Genomic DNA, 19,416 nt, shown 5'->3' on the forward strand with positions numbered 1-19,416 from the left:
GCTGCAGAGCGCAGCGCTGCGGGTTTCTCTCGAGTCCTGGGATTGTTTGGGTCGTTTTTCAGGCTGGGGTGTCGACGAGGAAATATTGGTTTGTTTTAAAACACATTACAGCGCCACATCGTTTGAATTATGTTACACAAAAAAATCTGGCACGCTATGGGGCCGGTTCAGTGAAAGTACACGTTTATCTTGCTCACGTTGGTGCAGAGGATTGACTATTTGAATAGTGTCAAAGTACAGAATAAACAATATGACCTTGCATTAGACATGTGACACTACACAGCCTTCATGCACAGATTACAGACAATAACAAAGCTGTTTTTTTTAATATAATGTGGTAAAAATAGATGTAGAAAAACATGTTTACATTCACAAAAGTAAAAAGAAGTTAACTACAGTTTTGGCCGTGACTGCCATCAGTTACAAAACCATTGCTGAAATGTGGGCACATGATCCCATCATCGAGTCTAATTAAACATAAGCCGTCAGTAAATCAGCGAGTGTGTAATCATTCAGCTCAGTCAGATGATTTAAACCATGTTAATGAAGTTAAAACTAAATGTCATTGGATCCAGAATGACAGTCGCCCAACAAACTCGGCCCATAACCATGTTGTTAAAATTAACCAGACTGAAGTTGAACCGGATCCCAATGACAGAAATGAAGCAGTATTTTACTTCATTTGCTGACCAGGTGTTAGCTTAAAATGCTAATCTCCCGCCTAGGCAACGATACACTTTAGAGTTGCAGTTCAACTTTTTGAGATACTGTATTGTGTCTCAAAAACACTGTTGATTTTAGAGGTGGTTTAAGGAGCTAGATTTTATTGTGTTGCTTATATAGGCAGTTCTTAAAGTTATAATCTCAAAGATCTCAGTTTCGTTCTCTTTGGCGCCACCTCTGGCGATAAGTGGTAATTGTTGGAACACACTTCCCAGATATCCAGACAGAGTTGCATGTGTGACAGTTGGCTCCGGTTGTAACTTTTGATTTTCCTCGCTGACGGTCGCTTTCCTTTTTAGACTGTTTGCTTCATCTGAGCAACGAATTTGTTTCTTTTTCTTTGGATTTTCACTTATGTTTGAAGTTGTATCTGTAGTCATCGATCTTTTCTCTGTTTGTTCAGCCATAGTAGATTACTGTTTACTCGCAACACTTGCAGAGACCGGAAAAGCAGCCGCTTAGCTCCGCCTACCCTCTCTGGCAGACCAACCACTGCTGGTGATGGAAAACGCGTCACTAACTGGGCGCTGCTTGTGACTTTTTTCTGCGAATGTCACCACTGACTCCCAGTCTGTAATTCTGCAAATGCAAAGGCTTTCATCAGTGGGCCACAGGCTCAATCACCATTGTGTCACCTCATTCGGCGATAGATTTACAGACATTTATTTAAATGAAAAGATTATCACTTTAATGATTGGATTAGATTAAATCTCACATGATAAAAATACAAACAAGATAAAGAATAGCAACATGTAGCCTTGCTAACAATATTGCAAAATATTGCGCTATAGTGAACTGTAACTCGTGTATTGTGATATGAATCACAGATTCTAATCAGTACCAGCCCTATTGGCTCCTCTTTGCTCTTCCCACTGAGCGTTGGGTATCTGCCTTGCAACACATGACACACAGACTTTATAACAAGGTGACTAGTTTTTATTACCGTAAAGGGGCGGCCCAAAGCACACCCAGAGCCAAGTTGTGTAAAGAAAACAAAATGATCATTTAGAACGATACCCAGCTCTATTTTTATTGTACACCAGACCAGAGTTCACAAAGCCATGACCATTTGTCCTCAGAATAGCTCAACTAGTGCCACAGTTCAGCATTTCCTGAGTGTATAGTGGACCTGTGCCTGCACAAACGTTCCCTCTCCTTCACCCTGACTGTCCAGCACGGGTCTGGGAGAGTCAGGAAAAGAAAGAAGAGGAAAAGATGGAAGCTGCTCTGGACTCATGTCAAATGTGTGTTTTAAAAAATGATTGGGATGAACGTGAGAGAGATGTTTAGGAGAGGAAAAAACAGAAGTATGTGAAGAGGAAGAGGGTGCTGAACACAAGCTTAAGTTGCTGACGGTAAAAGAGAGAAGGAAGAGGAGGACGAGGAGGAGAGGGAGGAGGGGGGCCCTGGTCGGTGTGACTCCCCATCCTTATACGGTCACATGCAGCCCTGGCACGGACACAGAGAGCCCAGTCGGGGAAAACATGTTCATTTAGAGCTTACATAAACACACCGGCCCACAGCCCTGCCCCCTTCCTCCCTCCCTCCTTCCCTCCCTCCCAGCATCCAGCCCGGGGAAGGGGAGAGGAAGGGAAGAAAAAGGATAGGAACGCTGAGGAATTTGAAAGGGAGTGCGTTGATAAATTCCTGAGCTTTTACTGCACAGAGAGTCTCCCGCCTCCTGTGAAAAAAAAAAGAGAAATTCAGTGCTGGAGGTTTCGCAGCAATTCTCCCTGCAGGCTGAGGATGGATGGGACATATTCTGGTGACAAAGTGATTTCAGGAAATTACACTCATTAGGCAGCTGGGGTTCCTTTTTGCCTGACTCGTCATGGACCCACCTGACGTCTTCAGGAAACATAAAAACAACCAGTTAATCTTTTTGCACTCAGAATATCCTCGTCACACCCTGTTTCCCAAATCGGTGTCATTTGTCTCCTTTCTTTTACACTTAAAGTGTGATCCAAGATGAGTCATACCGTTATTGAAAAATAATGACCATTGTCACCCACTCATGCGGTATCTTTTTTAACTATTGAAACTATATACCTATTGTATATGTTACACTGCATTTAATTCATCAATGTATGAATAAACCTTCATTTCTTCTCTGATTTCAGTAACCTTCCAGCTACGAGTCAGAATTTATATCTGCCGTACAGTATCGGAAAATAATGCACTTCCACTGGCCAATAAGAAACTAGCATTATTAATAGTCTCTAAAGCACTTTCTTACTGTCTTATGTGTTTAGTTAAAAGCAGTCAGACGAAGTCATCTGTCTGGTCCTTGTGACCCAGGGACAACCATAACACTTCTAGCTATGATATTTGAATGTACAGCTTTGATTGCTTTGTCAGAGCCGTACGGTTATCCCGGAATAACGCACTACGCTGGCCAACGAGAAACTTGTATAATCGATGCTCATGAAAGCACTTACGTTTGTATTCAGTGAAACGCAGTCAAAATATGAACCTCTTGTGGTTTTCACCCAGGGGAGAACTATGAATTTATAGCTGTGATTATGCCAGAGACGTATAGGTATCTGAAAGTAATGCACTCCCACCGACCAATAGGAAAGTAGTATTGTGAATGCTCATTAAAGCATTTTATTACCAATATATTCTGCTGAAAGCATCTCGTCTTTTTCACTCAGGTGACAACTATGACGTATGCGCCATCTGCCTGGATGAATATGAAGAAGGTGACAAGCTCAGAGTCCTGCCATGTTCCCACGGTGAGTGTGACAACTTATGCACTGCATGTAACCCATTAACCTCTGTGAGGCTTGTGACACTCCAAGCTCAAAGTCAAAGATGTACATTTAGCGCTGACACAGGCTGATTTAAAACCTTTTTGACTGACAAAATCTTGAGTCTGGAGTAAACATTTCCTCTTTAACCAAATGTATGTTTTGTTTAGGATCAAATAAGCACTTATCATAATGAAGGTAGAAGCTGTTTGTTAACCCTTTAGACTCCAACGAACATATTCAAGTCAAACATCTGAAGCTCAAAAACAAAACTGACAATTACAAGAGCACAACTTTGTCTTTAAAATGATACCAAATATCTGTCTATTTTGTAAAAATCGGTTTAATAAATAACTTTTTGAAAAAACAACAACCAATAACGAGTAATATATCTGTATAAAAATGTATTTTGAAATCTTCAAGTGGACCAACTGGTCTTAGAAAGACATCTAATATGTACATAATATGTAAATAGTAAGTTCACTGAATAGAAGAAATACCAGACTTCATTCATTAAATTGAATAAAACATTGATATGCTTATTGGTTTAAATATATTGATAGCTTTAATAAGTAGTGCACATATATATGTATCTTATATTAAAAGATGACAAGTGTATTTTAATTAAACAGTGAGTTATGAAGGAAATTGAGAAAAATGTGACAGTTGTCCCCGGTCTCCCCTACGTGCCCAGAGAGCACCATTTGTTACTGGGACACGCGCCATCCCGTGTTTGTTTTCCCCTGTCAACTTTCGCGTGCTGTGAATCGCTCTGATCTAACAAACAAAACAACATCTATCATCAGGACTCTCCCATAAAGTAGCTAAAGTCAGGGTACAGATAAAGTTTGTAGTGCAGTTCATTCATCCATACTGGCAGATGGAAGACACCCGGCGTCCCGTGTTTGTTTTCCCCTGTCAACTTTCGCGCGCGCGCTGTGAAAAGTCGGATCGAAACAACATCTATCAACAGGAACATCCCGTACAGTCAGCGTATACAGATAAGGATGTGATCAGATGACACGAACAAAAGGAGATTGAAATCGCTTCAAGAACCGGTCAATCAGGGTGAGCGTAATCATTATACTTATCAATAATGTCATCATCACTTTCCACACTACATGGTAGATCAGGGTCCTCTTCGAAAATATGTTGCGTTGCCTACTTTGAATTATAAAGACGCTGACGTTGACGAGGCTGCTGCTGATCTGACATTTTCAGGACTACAAAACTTTGACGGGAGAATGCTTGAAAAACTACAATGACAACATACACGATTTCCGGTTTAGTAACACTGCCAACAACCTAGACCAGCTGTCTAACAACTCCTAGCAACTTCATTGTCCGTTTTTGATATGATTAAAAAGGCGCGGCCGCTGTGGGGTCTAATTAGTAAGATAAATTCATTGTTGGTTTTAGACAAGAAGGAAGAACGTCAAATATGTCTGGAATTGTCTTTTACATATAAGAAGATAACATGAGTCTTTAAGGATCTGTATTATAACTACTTTATTATGTTGTTATTCTAGCCTACCACAGTAAGTGTGTGGACCCCTGGCTGACCAAAACTAAGAAGACCTGTCCGGTGTGCAAGCAGAAGGTGGTCCCCTCTCAGGGCGACTCCGACTCTGATTCAGACGAGGGGGAGAGCAGCCCCGAGGAGAACGAGGAGGTTTCGGAGAGCACCCCGCTCCTGCGCTCTCTGGCCTCCACCAGCGCACACTCCTTCGGCACCATGTCGGCAGCGTCGCGCTCGGACCCCGAGCAGGAGTCCTCCGAGTACGAGGACGACGAGCTGGACAGCAGCGACAGCGAGGAGGAGGTCACCGTGGAGACCGTGGTGGTGCAGATGCAGCAGCCCTGCTCTGAAGGCCACGACCACGAGGACGACCTGCCCAAAGCTTGACTGATTGTTGATTGGCCTGATCGGTCACTAAACCCCGCCCCCCTTTCAAACCTCACAGCTGCAGAGACTTTTGTTGGGGTCACCAAACCGATTCATCGTCTGATTTCTTCTGTCACTGCTTACAAGACATTGTAATGTATCCTCCCTTCAAGTTTAAATACAAGTTTTCTTTTTAACATGATTACGGACAAAATGCTGATGACAGGAAGTCATGAGCGTACCTGCTTGGAAGATGAGACAGCACAGGTGACACTGATGTACAGTAGAGTGTTATACTGTACAGATGATACAGAGATTAGTGGAAAAGTCTAGAGGTCCCACACACACCCATGATCACACAGTAAAGTACTCTGTATATAAAAAAATCACAATAAGTTACATCTTTATCTTTGATTGTCCTCTTCTTCATGTTTCAGATGATGGGGGACGTTTCATTATTGTACATAGATCTTCATGCTACACTGACACACCTTGAACCGCTATGCAGCATCCTTTTGTAAAATTAAACTCACATTCAGTAAGTATAGAAACATTTAACGCCACAGCAATGTCTTCTTTTTGCCAATTTATTTCTAGCCTCATGTATGAAGGAGCCTAGGTTCTCCTGTCTGTTTGTGCCACGACTTATCTGTTAAAAAAAAACCGATTCACACTGAAACTGAAGCCCGAGCCGCTTTAGGACGCGCGTTCGAAGCGCGACTTTGAATCGTGTTGTGGCTGTTGCCAGTTGAAAAGTGTGGAGAGACGCTCGAATGATAACTGAACCTACGCTGCCGGTGGTAAACTTCTTTTGGCCGCTCCAGACCTATCGCCTCATTTAACACAAGCAGTTATTTGTTGATAGGCCTTGTAATGCACATTCAACTGACCTTATCTCCTTTTAATACGGTTTATAATAACCCATAAGTTGTTTTCACATTGCTTGATTTTTTTGTTCATAAAACCTCTTGCCTTTTTTTCAGTTGATGTATTTTGTCTTGTTAGTGTTTTCCTGCTCATGTATGTACTCTCTGAATTCACTTCAATAAAAGGAAAATGACACGTGACAAGGAAGCTTTTATTAACTGTGTCATCGTGATCTTACAGAGCCAAGACGCCAACATCCATCCTAATACTTGCATTCACCTTGTTCCCCTTTTTGCATTTAAGAGGCCTTCTGTTCTTCCTTTTTTCGCAACATATACAGCCGCAGTGTGTTCATCGAGGGTTGTACCAAGAAAACACACAGGCTCCAGTAAACTTGTTCAGTGTAACGACCTGATACACATCAGCTCATTTCAGTCTGGCATGGCTCAATGCCAAGTGGGAATTTTGGGACCTCTATGGTCTTGTAAATATCACTAGTTTCTCAGTTTGAGGGTTTTCCTGGGTGGCCTGGTTTGTTCCTGATAACTACTTCCTGTTGGCTTTATAATTAATGGCACACTGACCTTCTATGTACAGGGTTCAACATATAAGTGCTATGATTTTTTGCATCAGTTAGCTGTAGGGATGCACAGTATTGGATTTTTTGCCGATATCCGATATGCCGATAATTTACAACTCATTTAGCCGATTTCCGATACCGATATTTTTTTCCTGCACACCTAATTGCAGAGATCATCAACTCTCTTCTGTATTGGAATTAGCGTACAGTAAAATGGTGATACTCTTATCACATTTGTTACAACGGTCGGGGGGGTGGGTCTTGAGATGGTTAATCAACTTTGTAGTGTTGAAAGACTTTGCCTTGGCTCCTCCTCGCATCACCGAAGCTGAGCAGTCATTGCAAATAGCAGTTTTGCTTTCTATTTCGGACACTTTGAAAAACTTCCACACCACGGACATTTTGGCTTCTAACTCTCTCATGCTGCAGGTAGACACGCGCGACAGCATCACGCTGCGCCGCGCAGGTCCTCTTCGCGCCGGGGACATTGCGCCGAGGTCGGGCATTTAATCAAGTATGCAGCAGCCCATTATTTTATCGGTTAATTATGTCGGCGGATATCGGCGTGTTGGCTGATATCCGATAGTTCATTTTTAAGCCAATATCGGCCGATACCGATAACGTGCAGATAATATCGTGCATCCCTAGTTAGCTGTTTAGTTTGTCTCCATATACCACATTAGTTCCTATTAAATAAACCATAAATTAATATAAGGCCCTAATAAGCATTTCTCAAGATAAAGACTGGGATTTCTCTCCAATGAGTCTCCCACATCAACAGTCGAATCCCAAAGTTGGTTCAATAGCTTTCAACCTTAATCGGCAGAAATGTGGATGTAATTTGACCAAAAGCTTTACGCGTCTTAACGTGATTGTTTAGTCAAATGTTGTTTACAGGGTCCAAGAGGAAGTCTTTGGGGTTTAATGAAAAGGTGCAGCTGCAGCAAATGGGGCAGCATTCACCAAGTAGCTTATTTAAATAACTGAAGCTAAAATGTAGAGTTTTGGTCCTGGGACCTTGTGAAGCAGTATCACTGCTAGTTTTATTTTAGTATAGATATCAGATCGTTGCAGGATTGACACCTTTAAGATAACACTGAGACTCCTGTCTTTAGTTTTAGATCAGGCCCAACCCCACTATATCAGACCTGCTCTTTGCCCTTTGGACAGATTAGGGTTGTGCATTTGCATGCATTTTCAATGTGTTCAGTCTTTTGAGCCAAGCCAAGCAGCTACATGTTTAACAGACATATACACAGTTTACATTTTCTCTTCTGATTCTTGGCAAGAAAGCAAATATGTAGTAATATACCAAAATGTTAAAACATCCTTTCAAGAGGCAGAGTGGAGTGTGAAAAAGGGACAACAAAGATTGATCTGGTTGGAATAAATTTATTTGATCTGTCTGTAAACAAGGTGATAAATCAATTTATGGCATTTCTTGGTTTTATGCATATGAAATCAGATGCATTAAAGAGACTGTATCCCAGATGCAAGAAAAAAAAAAAAAAGAGGTGAGGAAAAAGGAAATGAACAAATCAGCAAACAGGACTTGAAACAGGTTTTTTTTTTTTATGAGTACACATATCCCACAAGGCCTAAACAGTGGAGCTGAAGCTAAAAAAAAGAAAAAGTGCCAATGACATGACTCTTTAGTGGACAGTGGGTAAAATCCATCTTACAACAGCAACAGATCTCTCTATATTATGGCACAGGATACACAGGTTCTGCAGTTAAGTTTCGACAAGACAACCAGAAGCGTCTTTGTTCCAACCAATCCCATCTCCCATTGAGTGTCATTTCTACTTTAGAAAGTGTTGGACGTTACAGTTAGCAGTACTGAGCGTGGACAGACCGTGTGATACCCCAGAGCTCAGCTGACTATAGAGTAAAAGGCAATTTATTCCACAGTTTTGTAGTTGTCAACACAGCGTGGGTTTGTACAAATGCAGTTGCTTGTTCTCTAAACAATAAAGAAAAAAAATGAAATGAGAATTTTCTTCATATACTCCCACCCTTACCTCCCCTGTAGCTTCATGTTGTTTTTTTTTAACCATAGTGAGTATTACTGCCTGGTTAGCGTTTCTTTTGTCAGAAAAAAAAATAGCAGTCATCACATGATTTAGAGCAATTGTATAAACACCCGAGCTTCGACTACACTTGGTCCTATAAAAAGAAAAAAACAAACTGGACACACTTCAGATGGTTATATGCTGGGATTTCTACTGTCCAAAAATGGCAGCCTTTAAAAAAAAAAAAAAAAGAAATCAAAAAAGAAAATATCTTACAGGAGCTGGCAAACAAAAACAGTATTAAGTGCCTGAGCCATTGTTACTGTGGAATGTCCATGGGGTTTTTAGTGTTGTCGGGGAAGATGTGATGGTGGGAGGAGAGGTTACCAGCATCTTGATACCAATGCTTGCAAATCCGGCTCATGATAGTTAACTGAGCTGACCCCCCCACCCACACACACACAGGATACCCCCCTTTTTATAAAATATTGTCAGGACAGAGTAGTGAATCTGAAAGAAGAGGAGTTAGGGGACTGGTTGAGTGGTGTCTGATGAAGATGCGAGTCTCCTGTGAGGTTAGTAGTGTGGCCTGCTTTGAGCAAACAGGATGGGGAAACGGGGAGCGGGAAGGAACTGAACATTTTTGGCAGGAGGGGGGGGGGGGGGGGGGGGGGGCAGTGGTGGGTGTGAGGGGGGAAACGACAGTGGTTCGAGATATGCACGCAGTCTGCCATTGGAGAGATGATGGTGGGGGGGGGGGTGGGGGGGGGGAGGAAGACATGACGAGCTTGGTTACCCCTAAAATGCTCCGAAGGCATCCGGGGAGGGAGTGTGTAAGATTGGGTTGATGGGGGATTAGGTAACGGGCACCGTGACATGAGAAAAAGAAATATCTACTTCAAATTGACACCATATTCTTATATCCTTCATAGTCTGAGTGTTTGGCCAGATTTTTATATGCTGGTCTTAGTTAAGTACAGATTCTTCAGGACATCCTGTTAGCAACATGCTCATCTTTGCTATGGATCAACTTATAGTGCTTAAAGGGGGGTAAGAATACACAGCGCAGGTGTGTTGAAGGAAGAGGACGGGTTAGGGGGAGGTGTCAACAAAATATGGGATAACGAATGGGAGGGAAAGAAGGCAGAAGAATCAAGAAAAAAAACATAGTAACTACCAACTAGGACTGGAAGTAGTGTGAAATGCAACAGGGTGGTAAGGGTGAGCTGCTAGGTGGCTGGGTACAGGATGCTTTAGTATCCGGACTTCCTCAGGTAATCAGCCATCTGAAATGCTTTCTTGTTGAGCCCACCTCCATGGACACCTTCCTTCCCCATGACAAAAACCAATGCTGGAGTACACAAAGGAAAAAACAACAAAATAAATGAACAGACATGATGATAGCAGGGTTGGAAAATAAATTACTTTTTTATTGCCACCTTGCTAAATGTGGGGCTACATTGTTGAGGACAGAGTGTGAACCCTGCGCTTGTTAGAAATGCTCCTGGGATTTTGTTTAATGGGGCTGTTCGGGCAGGAAACATGGACTTGACAGTAATTCGTTTTTTTTGTATGATTTTTTAAGTTTTGTGTTTTTTAATTTTCCTTTTAATGTGATTTTTTTTAATCTCCCTCAACTACGCCACATAAGCTACGTCAAAACTAAACTAAAACCCTGAATCCCTCAAGTATTTTGCCATCGAGTATGCCTTCTTATTCAATCCGCCTCCATGGACCCCTTCTTTGCCCATTACCAAGACCAAGACTGAAAGAAAAGAGACAGATAAGGGACATTTAGAGAAGGTGCAGAGATCACACAAGTGAAAAGAGAAGAGCACAGACCCAAAAGCAGCAGGCAAGACGAGACAGCTACAGAGGACTACAATGACACAAGAAGCATAGCGGCCCTTTGGTCTGAAGGCTTTGCTGACTCTAAACATTCATTTTCTCATCAGTGCTGCTGGTGGTGAAACAAGACATCAGACATTACATTTAGAAGACAGAGAGTGAGTTTTGCAGGAGGTCAAGGATGCATGCAAAGCTGTTTTCAATAAACTTGCAAAGGGGTAAATAACCCGGCGGACGCTCAGCGCTGTAGTTTATCATGTTGAGTCTACTTTGATGTCTACTGACTTCCACCAAGAGTAAAATCAAACTTCATATTTCCATGAACTATTAATACCAAGGAGCTAATTTTCCACACCAGCGATCTCTGGCCTCTCAGAATCACCAAACCAAGAGACACATTGACTACATCCAGGCATAACTTCATTGTTGTGCACCACACAAAAGGTCACTTTTAGATAGCTAATGTCCAATTATATTAAAACATTCCTGATTCAAACTTGCTAAAACCTTGCATGCACCACTGAGTGCACCATTGTAGGGTTATACAGTTAATGTTTGCACTACAGCGGTGCAGAAAATGTATTTCACACCTTTACTGAAAGATCTCTTAGACTAAGTGCAAATATTTGCCAAATATTAAACAAAATCCACATTACAGATGACTAGCTTCCTGCAAGACTTAAAGTGAAAAATCTTTTCTGAAAGCACAAATAGTGAAGACCAGAAAATTGTCACCTTTAAAAACATATTTGGCGTCACATTTTTCCAAAATGAGCACCCTGGATGGAAAGCAAAATTAAGTTTGCTCATCCAAATGGCTGCCAAATCAGCCATCATCTGCATTTCAGTTTGCCAACCAACCAGGCCCTTTGAATGTTGTACAAACACAAGAGGCTGGTGGTGCAGAGAAACATTATAATAGCATCTTCGTATCATCTCCCTGTCAGTGCTACAATCCGAGTTAACTGCACTCCTCTTGAAGAGATTCTCCTTTATTGTTTCATCTCTAATCAATATACACCATGCCAGCAGCAAAGAATAGGAAAGTGAAGCTTCTACTGAATACTAACAACCATGACTAATGCAGCATACATGCAGATACAGGAGCATGCTTGTGGTACCTCTCCTCAATACATGTAAGAGCCCTGAAGTGTCTGACTACATATTTTATTGTTATGAACACAGTGGAAGCACGTGAGCAGGGGAACAGATCCATATTCTGAGGGTAGGGTGTGTGTTAACCAGGAAGGAGGGAAAGGCATGCAGTTCAGGAGGTTTTAAGGAAATCCTGGCCCAAAGAGTGAGCCCAGAATGTGGAGAATAAGAACCAGTTACAGTCTCACCTCTAAGTGTTAGTAGTTTCTTGGGAAAAGTTGGGAGGGCAGGGCGTCGGGGCCCATTTAGGCAACATGAAAACTGGCACAACTCTCAGGCAAGTCCGTACAACATATTTAACTTCAGTTTGATGAATTGGTACCAGTTTAAAAATAATTATTGCAAATGCAAGGCGCTGTCTTTTCCACAAAAGCCACATTCCGTTTTGACAGCATAGAATATATATCAAGCAACTTTTTAAGATTTAGTTATCGCCCAAATTTTGCCTCAAATCCTAATACCGATAAACATAGAACATCCCTTGAGCACTTCAGGCTTCAAATAGAGTGAGTGAGTTGTGGACCTTTCTGGGTAAATGTTTCAGCTCTGCAGAGCAAAGAACACGTGCCAGCTTTATGGTTGTTTTAACTGAACTGTTGAAGTTACAGCCAGCTGATAAATCTTCAACTTCACTCACTGCTCAGGGCTGAAGTACCCCAATGAGGATTTTGCAACTTTAATTATGCAATTATGTTTTTTAAGTTTCGTCATCATTAGATTAAAATCTGAACCACAGAACAAATATTTTAATCAAAAAATCTGACCTAAAATAATATTGGCAATAAATATGTCAGGACTGTAAACCTATGGATAAATATCTCTAGACAAATACAAAAAGACAGATACCAGGAGGGGAAACATGTTATCATTTTTAGGAATGTGATTCTTAAATACATAAATCAAGTCTTCCTTACTAATGCTAACAAGATGCAAGTCATTAAGTAAATTACATAATAAAGTTATAATTTACTTAACTATTGGCATGGAAAACAGCCATATTAAAAGGAACTTGCCATTATCCTGACTCACTTTAACTCTTGCTGATTACCTTTAGCTGAGATGTAATTAAACAACATTAAATGATAACATCCATGAGTTTCAGACTTGAAACATGGCATATATTGAGGAAAGGTGAATTCCAGATCTGTACCACATGCATGAACAACACAGAAGTTATTAATGTAGCTAAACTAATGGCTCTATATCAAAGCAAGCTACTGAGCTTTCTACTTTAACGCTACTGAAATGTAGGCGACAACAACACTGAACATGGGGCTCACCTTTGCCGGCTCTGCCTACAGAGACGTTGTAGGTTGGCTCTCCTCCTTGACTCTTTGTCCGGATGTCCATTGTCCAGTCGCTATCAACCTGGAGGCTGTCTCTGATTAGGGAGCACTTTTTATTGCCTAAGGTCAGCCCACTGGTGAAGAATCCCTCCCGGTCCTTTCCTATTAACACGTCGATTTCTTCAGGCTATAGGGAACACAAAAACCACACGGTCAGGTACATTTATATCTCTGCCAATTAAAACGGAATTGATTCCGGTAAAGACTGGTGCAACAAATGAGAATTCTGTTTAAAGAGGGCAATGAAAGATAGTTATCTGGTGTGAAGCATTTTTAAACTAAAGGACAGCACAAACCCTCATTTCAACTAAAAGTTTAATATTGTAATAATGTTCAATAAGTAATTCAGGAATCTGAATTTCTACGCATTCATTTGGTCAAACTGTCTCAAGCTGAAGGGAACTAATGGTTAGATTAAGTGTTTTTTGGAAACTTTTTACTTGTTTTACTCACAGGTAAACAAAACCAGTGGCAATCACCTGAACACAAAAGTCCCACACAGCATCAATCATTTGCCACCTTTATGGCTTTTAAGATGTCATCTAGTTGACTTTAAATGTTGGATTTAAATTCACAAAAAGAGCACTGCAAAGATGGGAAGTGCTGGAAATATAATACCATGTTCTTTATATGAAAAGACAAAAAAACAAATAGGACTAGAGATTCTTCTTTATGGCAATTTCTGAACTCTAGCGGATAAATATAGAGTTACATGTAACTAAAGACAGCCTCTAGTGTGAGGGATATTCTTTGCAGGCCTTCATGCAACCTATTATTAATACTAAGTGCATTATATTCTATGACTTATGCAGGGTGTCAAACAGATGCATCAAGAGACAATGCTATGCAGTGCAGCAATGTGAAAAGTACGTAATGTAAACTTCATATACATTAACACTTCACTGAAGTGATGTGATCACAGTGATCTGATAAGAAAAACTAAAATAAACTAAAGCCTCAACTGTAATTAAAAATATAGAAAACCTGACTCTACAAAAGGCCTGTCAGTGACATTTCAATCATCAGAGCCCAAATATCATCCAAGGAAAAAAAAAAAAGTTAACCCCATTTAAGTTAGAAGTTATTTAAAGCACAGCAAGGGGCAGCTACAGTAACCAGATGGTTAAATACAAGCATGAAGAATCTTAATTTAGAAAAAGGGATGCACCGAAGATTATGGACTGACAGGTTTCATTCAATTGTGTGCAATGTTGTGCCATGCCCGAGGATTTTGTGATTCCTGATTGATCAATGTTAACAAAGATGCATGTGTTTAACTGACCCATTACATAAAATTTAGACAAAGAAGAAAAAAATTATAGGATTCAACAGAATCAGTCTGAAAATAAAGTCAGAGAAGCAGAATCCGACCATGGTTTTGTTGTTTAATGTTCAAAATATTAAATAACTCGCTTAATACTGAAGTATCAGCTTCTGTCCTTACAACAAAGCAAAGATGTCAGAGAGAAAAAAGGGCATGGTGTGTTTAAGACACACCGAGCTAACACTATAAACACAGCGTGTCCTGAAATCTCAGAGGCCCACTGCAGCTGACAAAAAAAAATATGCTGAGAAATCTGTGCTCAGATCTAACTACTAATGCCAATAATCCTTTTTTTGGGGGGGGGGGGGGGGGGGAATCATGCTGCTTACATATAAAAAATGTATTTCACCGCACTGCAGTTATCAAAATATGTTTATTAAACCGGGTTTCTTTTGTTGATCAATCTGCAGGACAAAAGGCGTCGCCCTCAACTCAAGAACTGCACAGTCATGGCACACATGAAACCATTCAGAAATGTAAACTCAAAGGCTTTCTACTGGCTCAGAAAAACTTAGCATGGTGGCTAACTGCATGTCGGGGCCTGTAAGCTAATTAATGCATTCAATGCTTTTATCACTCGGGAATCCAATTTTCTATTCCCGCATGAATCACGCACCGCCGTTTCACATAGTTAGCTTTCTGCATGAATACGGCGACATTTTATTTAACACATTTAATCACAATGTCTGGGGAAAACGGGCTGGCTAACGCAAGCCAGCAATTAGGTGGTTTCACGTGGGCTTATTAATAAATATAATAAAATACAGTGTTGATATTTATAAAACGTGTCTCTTCAAAGAGTAGCATCTCTCTGCCCCAGCGGCTAGCGCGGACACTCCCGAGTAACTGCTCATCACACTCGTCCCTAGTTCCCTCATCTGTAGCCTGGGTTACCACCTCAAAGCTAACACTCGTCAAAATGACGAATTGGTTGTAAAATTCAAATGATGGCATATAAATTGATTCAACTACACACACATATTTAAACTATTGGCTGATAATATATTTAACGGACAAAATGGAGGCTCGAGGAAGCGCCGGAGACGATTGTTTTGTCAAGATAGATTTACATAAATGCTGCAATCTACTTAGATGTATGCGAGTTACATTTAAAACATAAGCAGTCCCGAACACTAAAACGCGGACCGCTGCTACAAATGTTAACCGAGACTTAACGCCTCGTTTTGCCCCATGAACAAAATGAATAAGAAACGGGAGAGCGGCCGCCATCTTGGAAAATAAGGGGCGGTAGCGGCAGCGGCAGTGTGATTCACAGAAGCCGAGTAGGAAGAAACGAGAAAGACCAACGGCTCGCCAGCACGTCAAGAACGCGCGTGAGCGCCGCCAGTTGCGCTATTAGCTTTAGCTGATAATGATTTTCCAACGGGGATGACCGGCCTGATTTGAGCTAACCGCGAGCTATAGTTTGCTAATCAATGTTAACATTAAAGTGCTTGTAGACGCTGGTGTTTGCGTAAGTTTCTTAACACAAACGATAAAACCAATTAGACATTCAATGTGAATATGCTATTGGATGCCAATAAATTCGTGAAAAGGGACACTCTTTGTTTGACTTGCTCATCTTATCTGACCGGTATCACAAGAAAACACTGCTAGTTAACGCTAGCTGCCCTGCTAGCCTTGCTAAGTTAGCCCCTTTAGCTTGAGTTCGCGGTAACGGTACCGTTAGCTTGGTAAATGGTTTGGGCTGTGACCGACTGTCATTCATAAAATTAAAATATTGAGGACTTTGACTCCACAAATAAAGTTACATTTACTGGAATAGATAAACGACAAAGACTGATGGCAGGCTGCCAATGCATCTTGTGTGCGACCACCGGATACCATGTGTACCACACACTGCTGGCATTATCCTCATTCAACAAGGCCTGGCTCTGCAGACAAACACACCGGCATGCAAAATACACATTTTCTTCCTGCGTTACCTTAAATACTGACACTTAAAGCGTACTAACCGTTATGTTGGCAAAGGTACCGCCGACAGACGATGCCCAGACGTATTTGGCGTCCGTGTACCCAACAATGGCCGCGTCCTGGCAGCTGCCATCAGACATCAGGTTGTCCACGTAGCTTTGCCAGGACATTTTTCTGAAATTAGTTCTAAGATGAAAAAATACGAGAGTCAGGTAAGGTCACAAACGTCTCTTGAGCGACGACGAAACGGCGAGGAAGCTGTATTTTTTCGATGGTTTAACGGGCCTCCAGTCAGCAGAACACCACGGCTCCGTCACGTCCCGGCTTTCTTCTGGTCTAGGCAACGGAGAGAAGCCGCTGCAATCGGACAGGCGCTTGGGTGTAGTCCTCACTATATCACTCCGCCTGGGTCGTAGTTCGCCCTGCCGCCTCATTGCATAATATACTGCACAGCGGATGAATACATCACGGCAATAAGCAGCACAGTCTATTTTTCCTCCACTAAATAAAAAAATCCCAAGTTTCAACGTGCCTTTCTTCCTATTACCAACGGTAATAGGCATGTTTAACCAGTCAAAATGAATACTCACAGCTTTAAAATAATAAAGTACTGTACAGTCATTCTTTTAAGATGTAAATCTCTAACATTTAGTTTTCACAGAAATGTGGTATGTTAAAAACTTTGAATGCACACTTTACAGTCATTGTTAGCTTTCTAATGAACAAATCTCAAATCTCAGTCTCATTTAAGTCATGTAAGCTACCACCTCTTTTGGAGAGCACTAAATCACTGTACAAAATATTAACCTCATAATGGAGTTTTTTCCCCTATCATTGGTTAAAGCTGAATTAGATAATTACCCTACTTTTATCAGATGGACACAGGCGCAAATCAATATTATTAATTTGGATGTATTTTCCTTCTTTCTTACATTCATAAGAGTCACTGAACAAGGAGGAAGGGAAACACCCTTGAAGGTCACTAGGTCATCAAAGGGTACATTTGAGTAGCAGTCACACACTGCTACTAATCTTTGAGTTATGGAAAATATCGGGCAGAACAAAGCACACTTTAAGAAGAAAAAAAACTAAACCAGTATGTTATATATCTAAGGATCAATCTTAAAGTGTAACACTTTCAGATGCTGCCTGGAGAGAGAAGCTGCATTGGGAACTTGAGCGTTACGAGCATGAAACAACTCTTCAGTAAGAGCTCGAGCAGAACCTGGCTGTTCTTAGGCAAGATCACAACTAGCACAGATGGATAAGTTGAACTTGTAAAAGTGCTGAGACTTACTTAAAAGTGTGTCAGTATAGGATGTCCACTATCCTTGCTGTGGAATCAAAACTGTGACTTCTATTTCACAAGGACAACATTAAAATACCAAGTAACAAGGTACTAAGTGTAAAATTAGCAGATCACAAAGAAGGACAGGCTGAAAAGAAATATAGGTGTGAGTAAATACATCTGAAAACGTGCATTCATTCACATATTTAAGATTTGATTTGATAAGATTTATGTCTGTTATGTTTATCACGGAATGTTTTTTCTCCACTTCTGAATATATTTTTTATGCACCCGAGTTCACGCTTATATCACAGCACATGTTGACATCTTGAAGCTACTTGAATTGAGTAAGTGTACAAATGGAAAAACCGCTGCAGTGAAGGAGTGAATGAATGGCATTAATCAGTGACTTTCACTGCTCAGATCAACATGACTCTCTATGCAAACACACACAGGAATAACAAACATAGGTGGGAAAATGCAGGTTAAGTGTTTTAAGCCCTTGAAAAAGTGACCTCAAATCAATATGGGTGCAACCAGAAATCTAATAGATTAAGAAGGTGATAATCATTTACACTCACACAATAAATGTAAGGAAAAAAGTGTATGCAATTGCGAGTAAAAGGGCGTATCTTCACTGCCCACTTTTAATTTTTGAAGTGATATTGCAGGGGTTATTTTTATGCCTTTTTAAAACCAAACCACTCAGCTGTCTTCATTTTCCTCCCCTCAGTCTCTTTGAAGCTCTGCGTCATGTGACAGTTTTATCTTTGGTCTAGAAACTTCCAGTGAATTCCCTCCCTGTGGAAGAATGAGCGAGGAAAAAAAGTTATTAATTGACCAGGCAGAAAGAAGCGCGCTGGTCTGACACACTTGTCAATCAATCAGCCACACCCATTTTCTTCTCTCTCATTGGATGCCGTCAGTTTCCATGGCCACCTCTGTTTTGCACTTCTGCTCTGTCAAAATAAAAGTACCACTCACAGCCAAACCACTCAGGCTGCGCGTGAGTCACGGGGATACAGAAAAGAGACAACTTGTTTGCTTTAGAGAAGGCCATTAGCATCGCGTACTGCCATTTTAACAGCTGGATAACAGAGCGAAAAGTAGAGCAATTAGCTTTTTTTTTTTAAGCCTTTTTCTTTTCATTTCTGCAGATATATGGTGTTCATATTTCTTCCTGCAAAGATAAAGTATTTAATTTAAAACATACTGTGCTGTAAACGAGTGTTAAAATGAATAGATTAATATAGTGCACACTGTGACTCAGGCACCTTGCCCTGTGGCAGATGTCAGATGCATCTACCATGTGCCTGCAACTGATTTACAACTTGAAGTGCATGTTGCCTTGAGACACATTATCCTTTTCCCTAATTTTCTTGCCTCTAGACACATATTTTTGTCACATAGAAAGCCTTAAGACAAGGAAGTAAAAGTAAAAGAATCGTTTTGAAAGACAACCACAAGACAAATGTTTTCTTCACTAAAGCTGCTGACAGCCAGTATTGTGTGCCTTTAAGGCCTGTGACCCCATAAAACAAGGCGATGAATCCTGTCACAAGCTGCATATGCAGAGTTGTGAACGTCACCTCTTCATGTTTAAAACCACAAAACTAAATCGTAAATCACAAGTCATAAAGATTATTATTTTATTTCTATTATTGTCAGAAGATCCCATGAAAGTAATGATGTCAGGTTTTGAC

At 40.9% G+C, this 19,416-nt stretch overlaps 2 protein-coding genes across 3 annotated transcripts in view; one reads left to right on the forward strand and one right to left on the reverse strand.

Moving 5' to 3' along the window:
* rnf13 (ring finger protein 13) overlaps positions 1 to 6,419 on the forward strand; it is a 48,666-nt gene extending 42,247 nt beyond the window's left edge. The window contains exons 9-10 of the mRNA XM_069679750.1: positions 3,378 to 3,458; positions 5,003 to 6,419. Coding sequence (XP_069535851.1) covers positions 3,378 to 3,458; positions 5,003 to 5,379 — 458 coding nt within the window. The 3' untranslated portion in view covers positions 5,380 to 6,419. The remainder of the gene's footprint in view (positions 1 to 3,377; positions 3,459 to 5,002) is intronic.
* A 3,151-nt stretch (positions 6,420 to 9,570) lies between these two features.
* Positions 9,571 to 16,785, reverse strand: pfn2b (profilin 2b). Of its 2 annotated transcripts, none has more exons than XM_069679639.1 (3): positions 16,467 to 16,784; positions 13,101 to 13,293; positions 9,571 to 10,168 (listed from the first exon to the last, which is right to left on the reverse strand). In XM_069679639.1, the coding sequence occupies exons 1-3, from the start codon at positions 16,593 to 16,595 to the stop codon at positions 10,071 to 10,073; spliced, it is 420 nt and encodes a 139-aa protein (XP_069535740.1). In that variant the 5' UTR covers positions 16,596 to 16,784; the 3' UTR covers positions 9,571 to 10,070. The 2 variants fall into 2 exon arrangements, with proteins under 2 accessions (XP_069535740.1, XP_069535741.1); XM_069679640.1 differs by lacking the exon at positions 9,571 to 10,168 and adding an exon at positions 10,177 to 10,582 and having other exon boundaries at positions 16,467 to 16,785.
* Positions 16,786 to 19,416: the final 2,631 nt, after the last annotated feature.

Source organism: Semicossyphus pulcher, unplaced genomic scaffold (assembly GCF_022749685.1).
Source record: "Semicossyphus pulcher isolate SPU_LCO1_2020_fin unplaced genomic scaffold, fSemPul1.0.p SCAF_4, whole genome shotgun sequence".
NCBI lineage: Eukaryota > Metazoa > Chordata > Actinopteri > Labriformes > Labridae > Semicossyphus > Semicossyphus pulcher.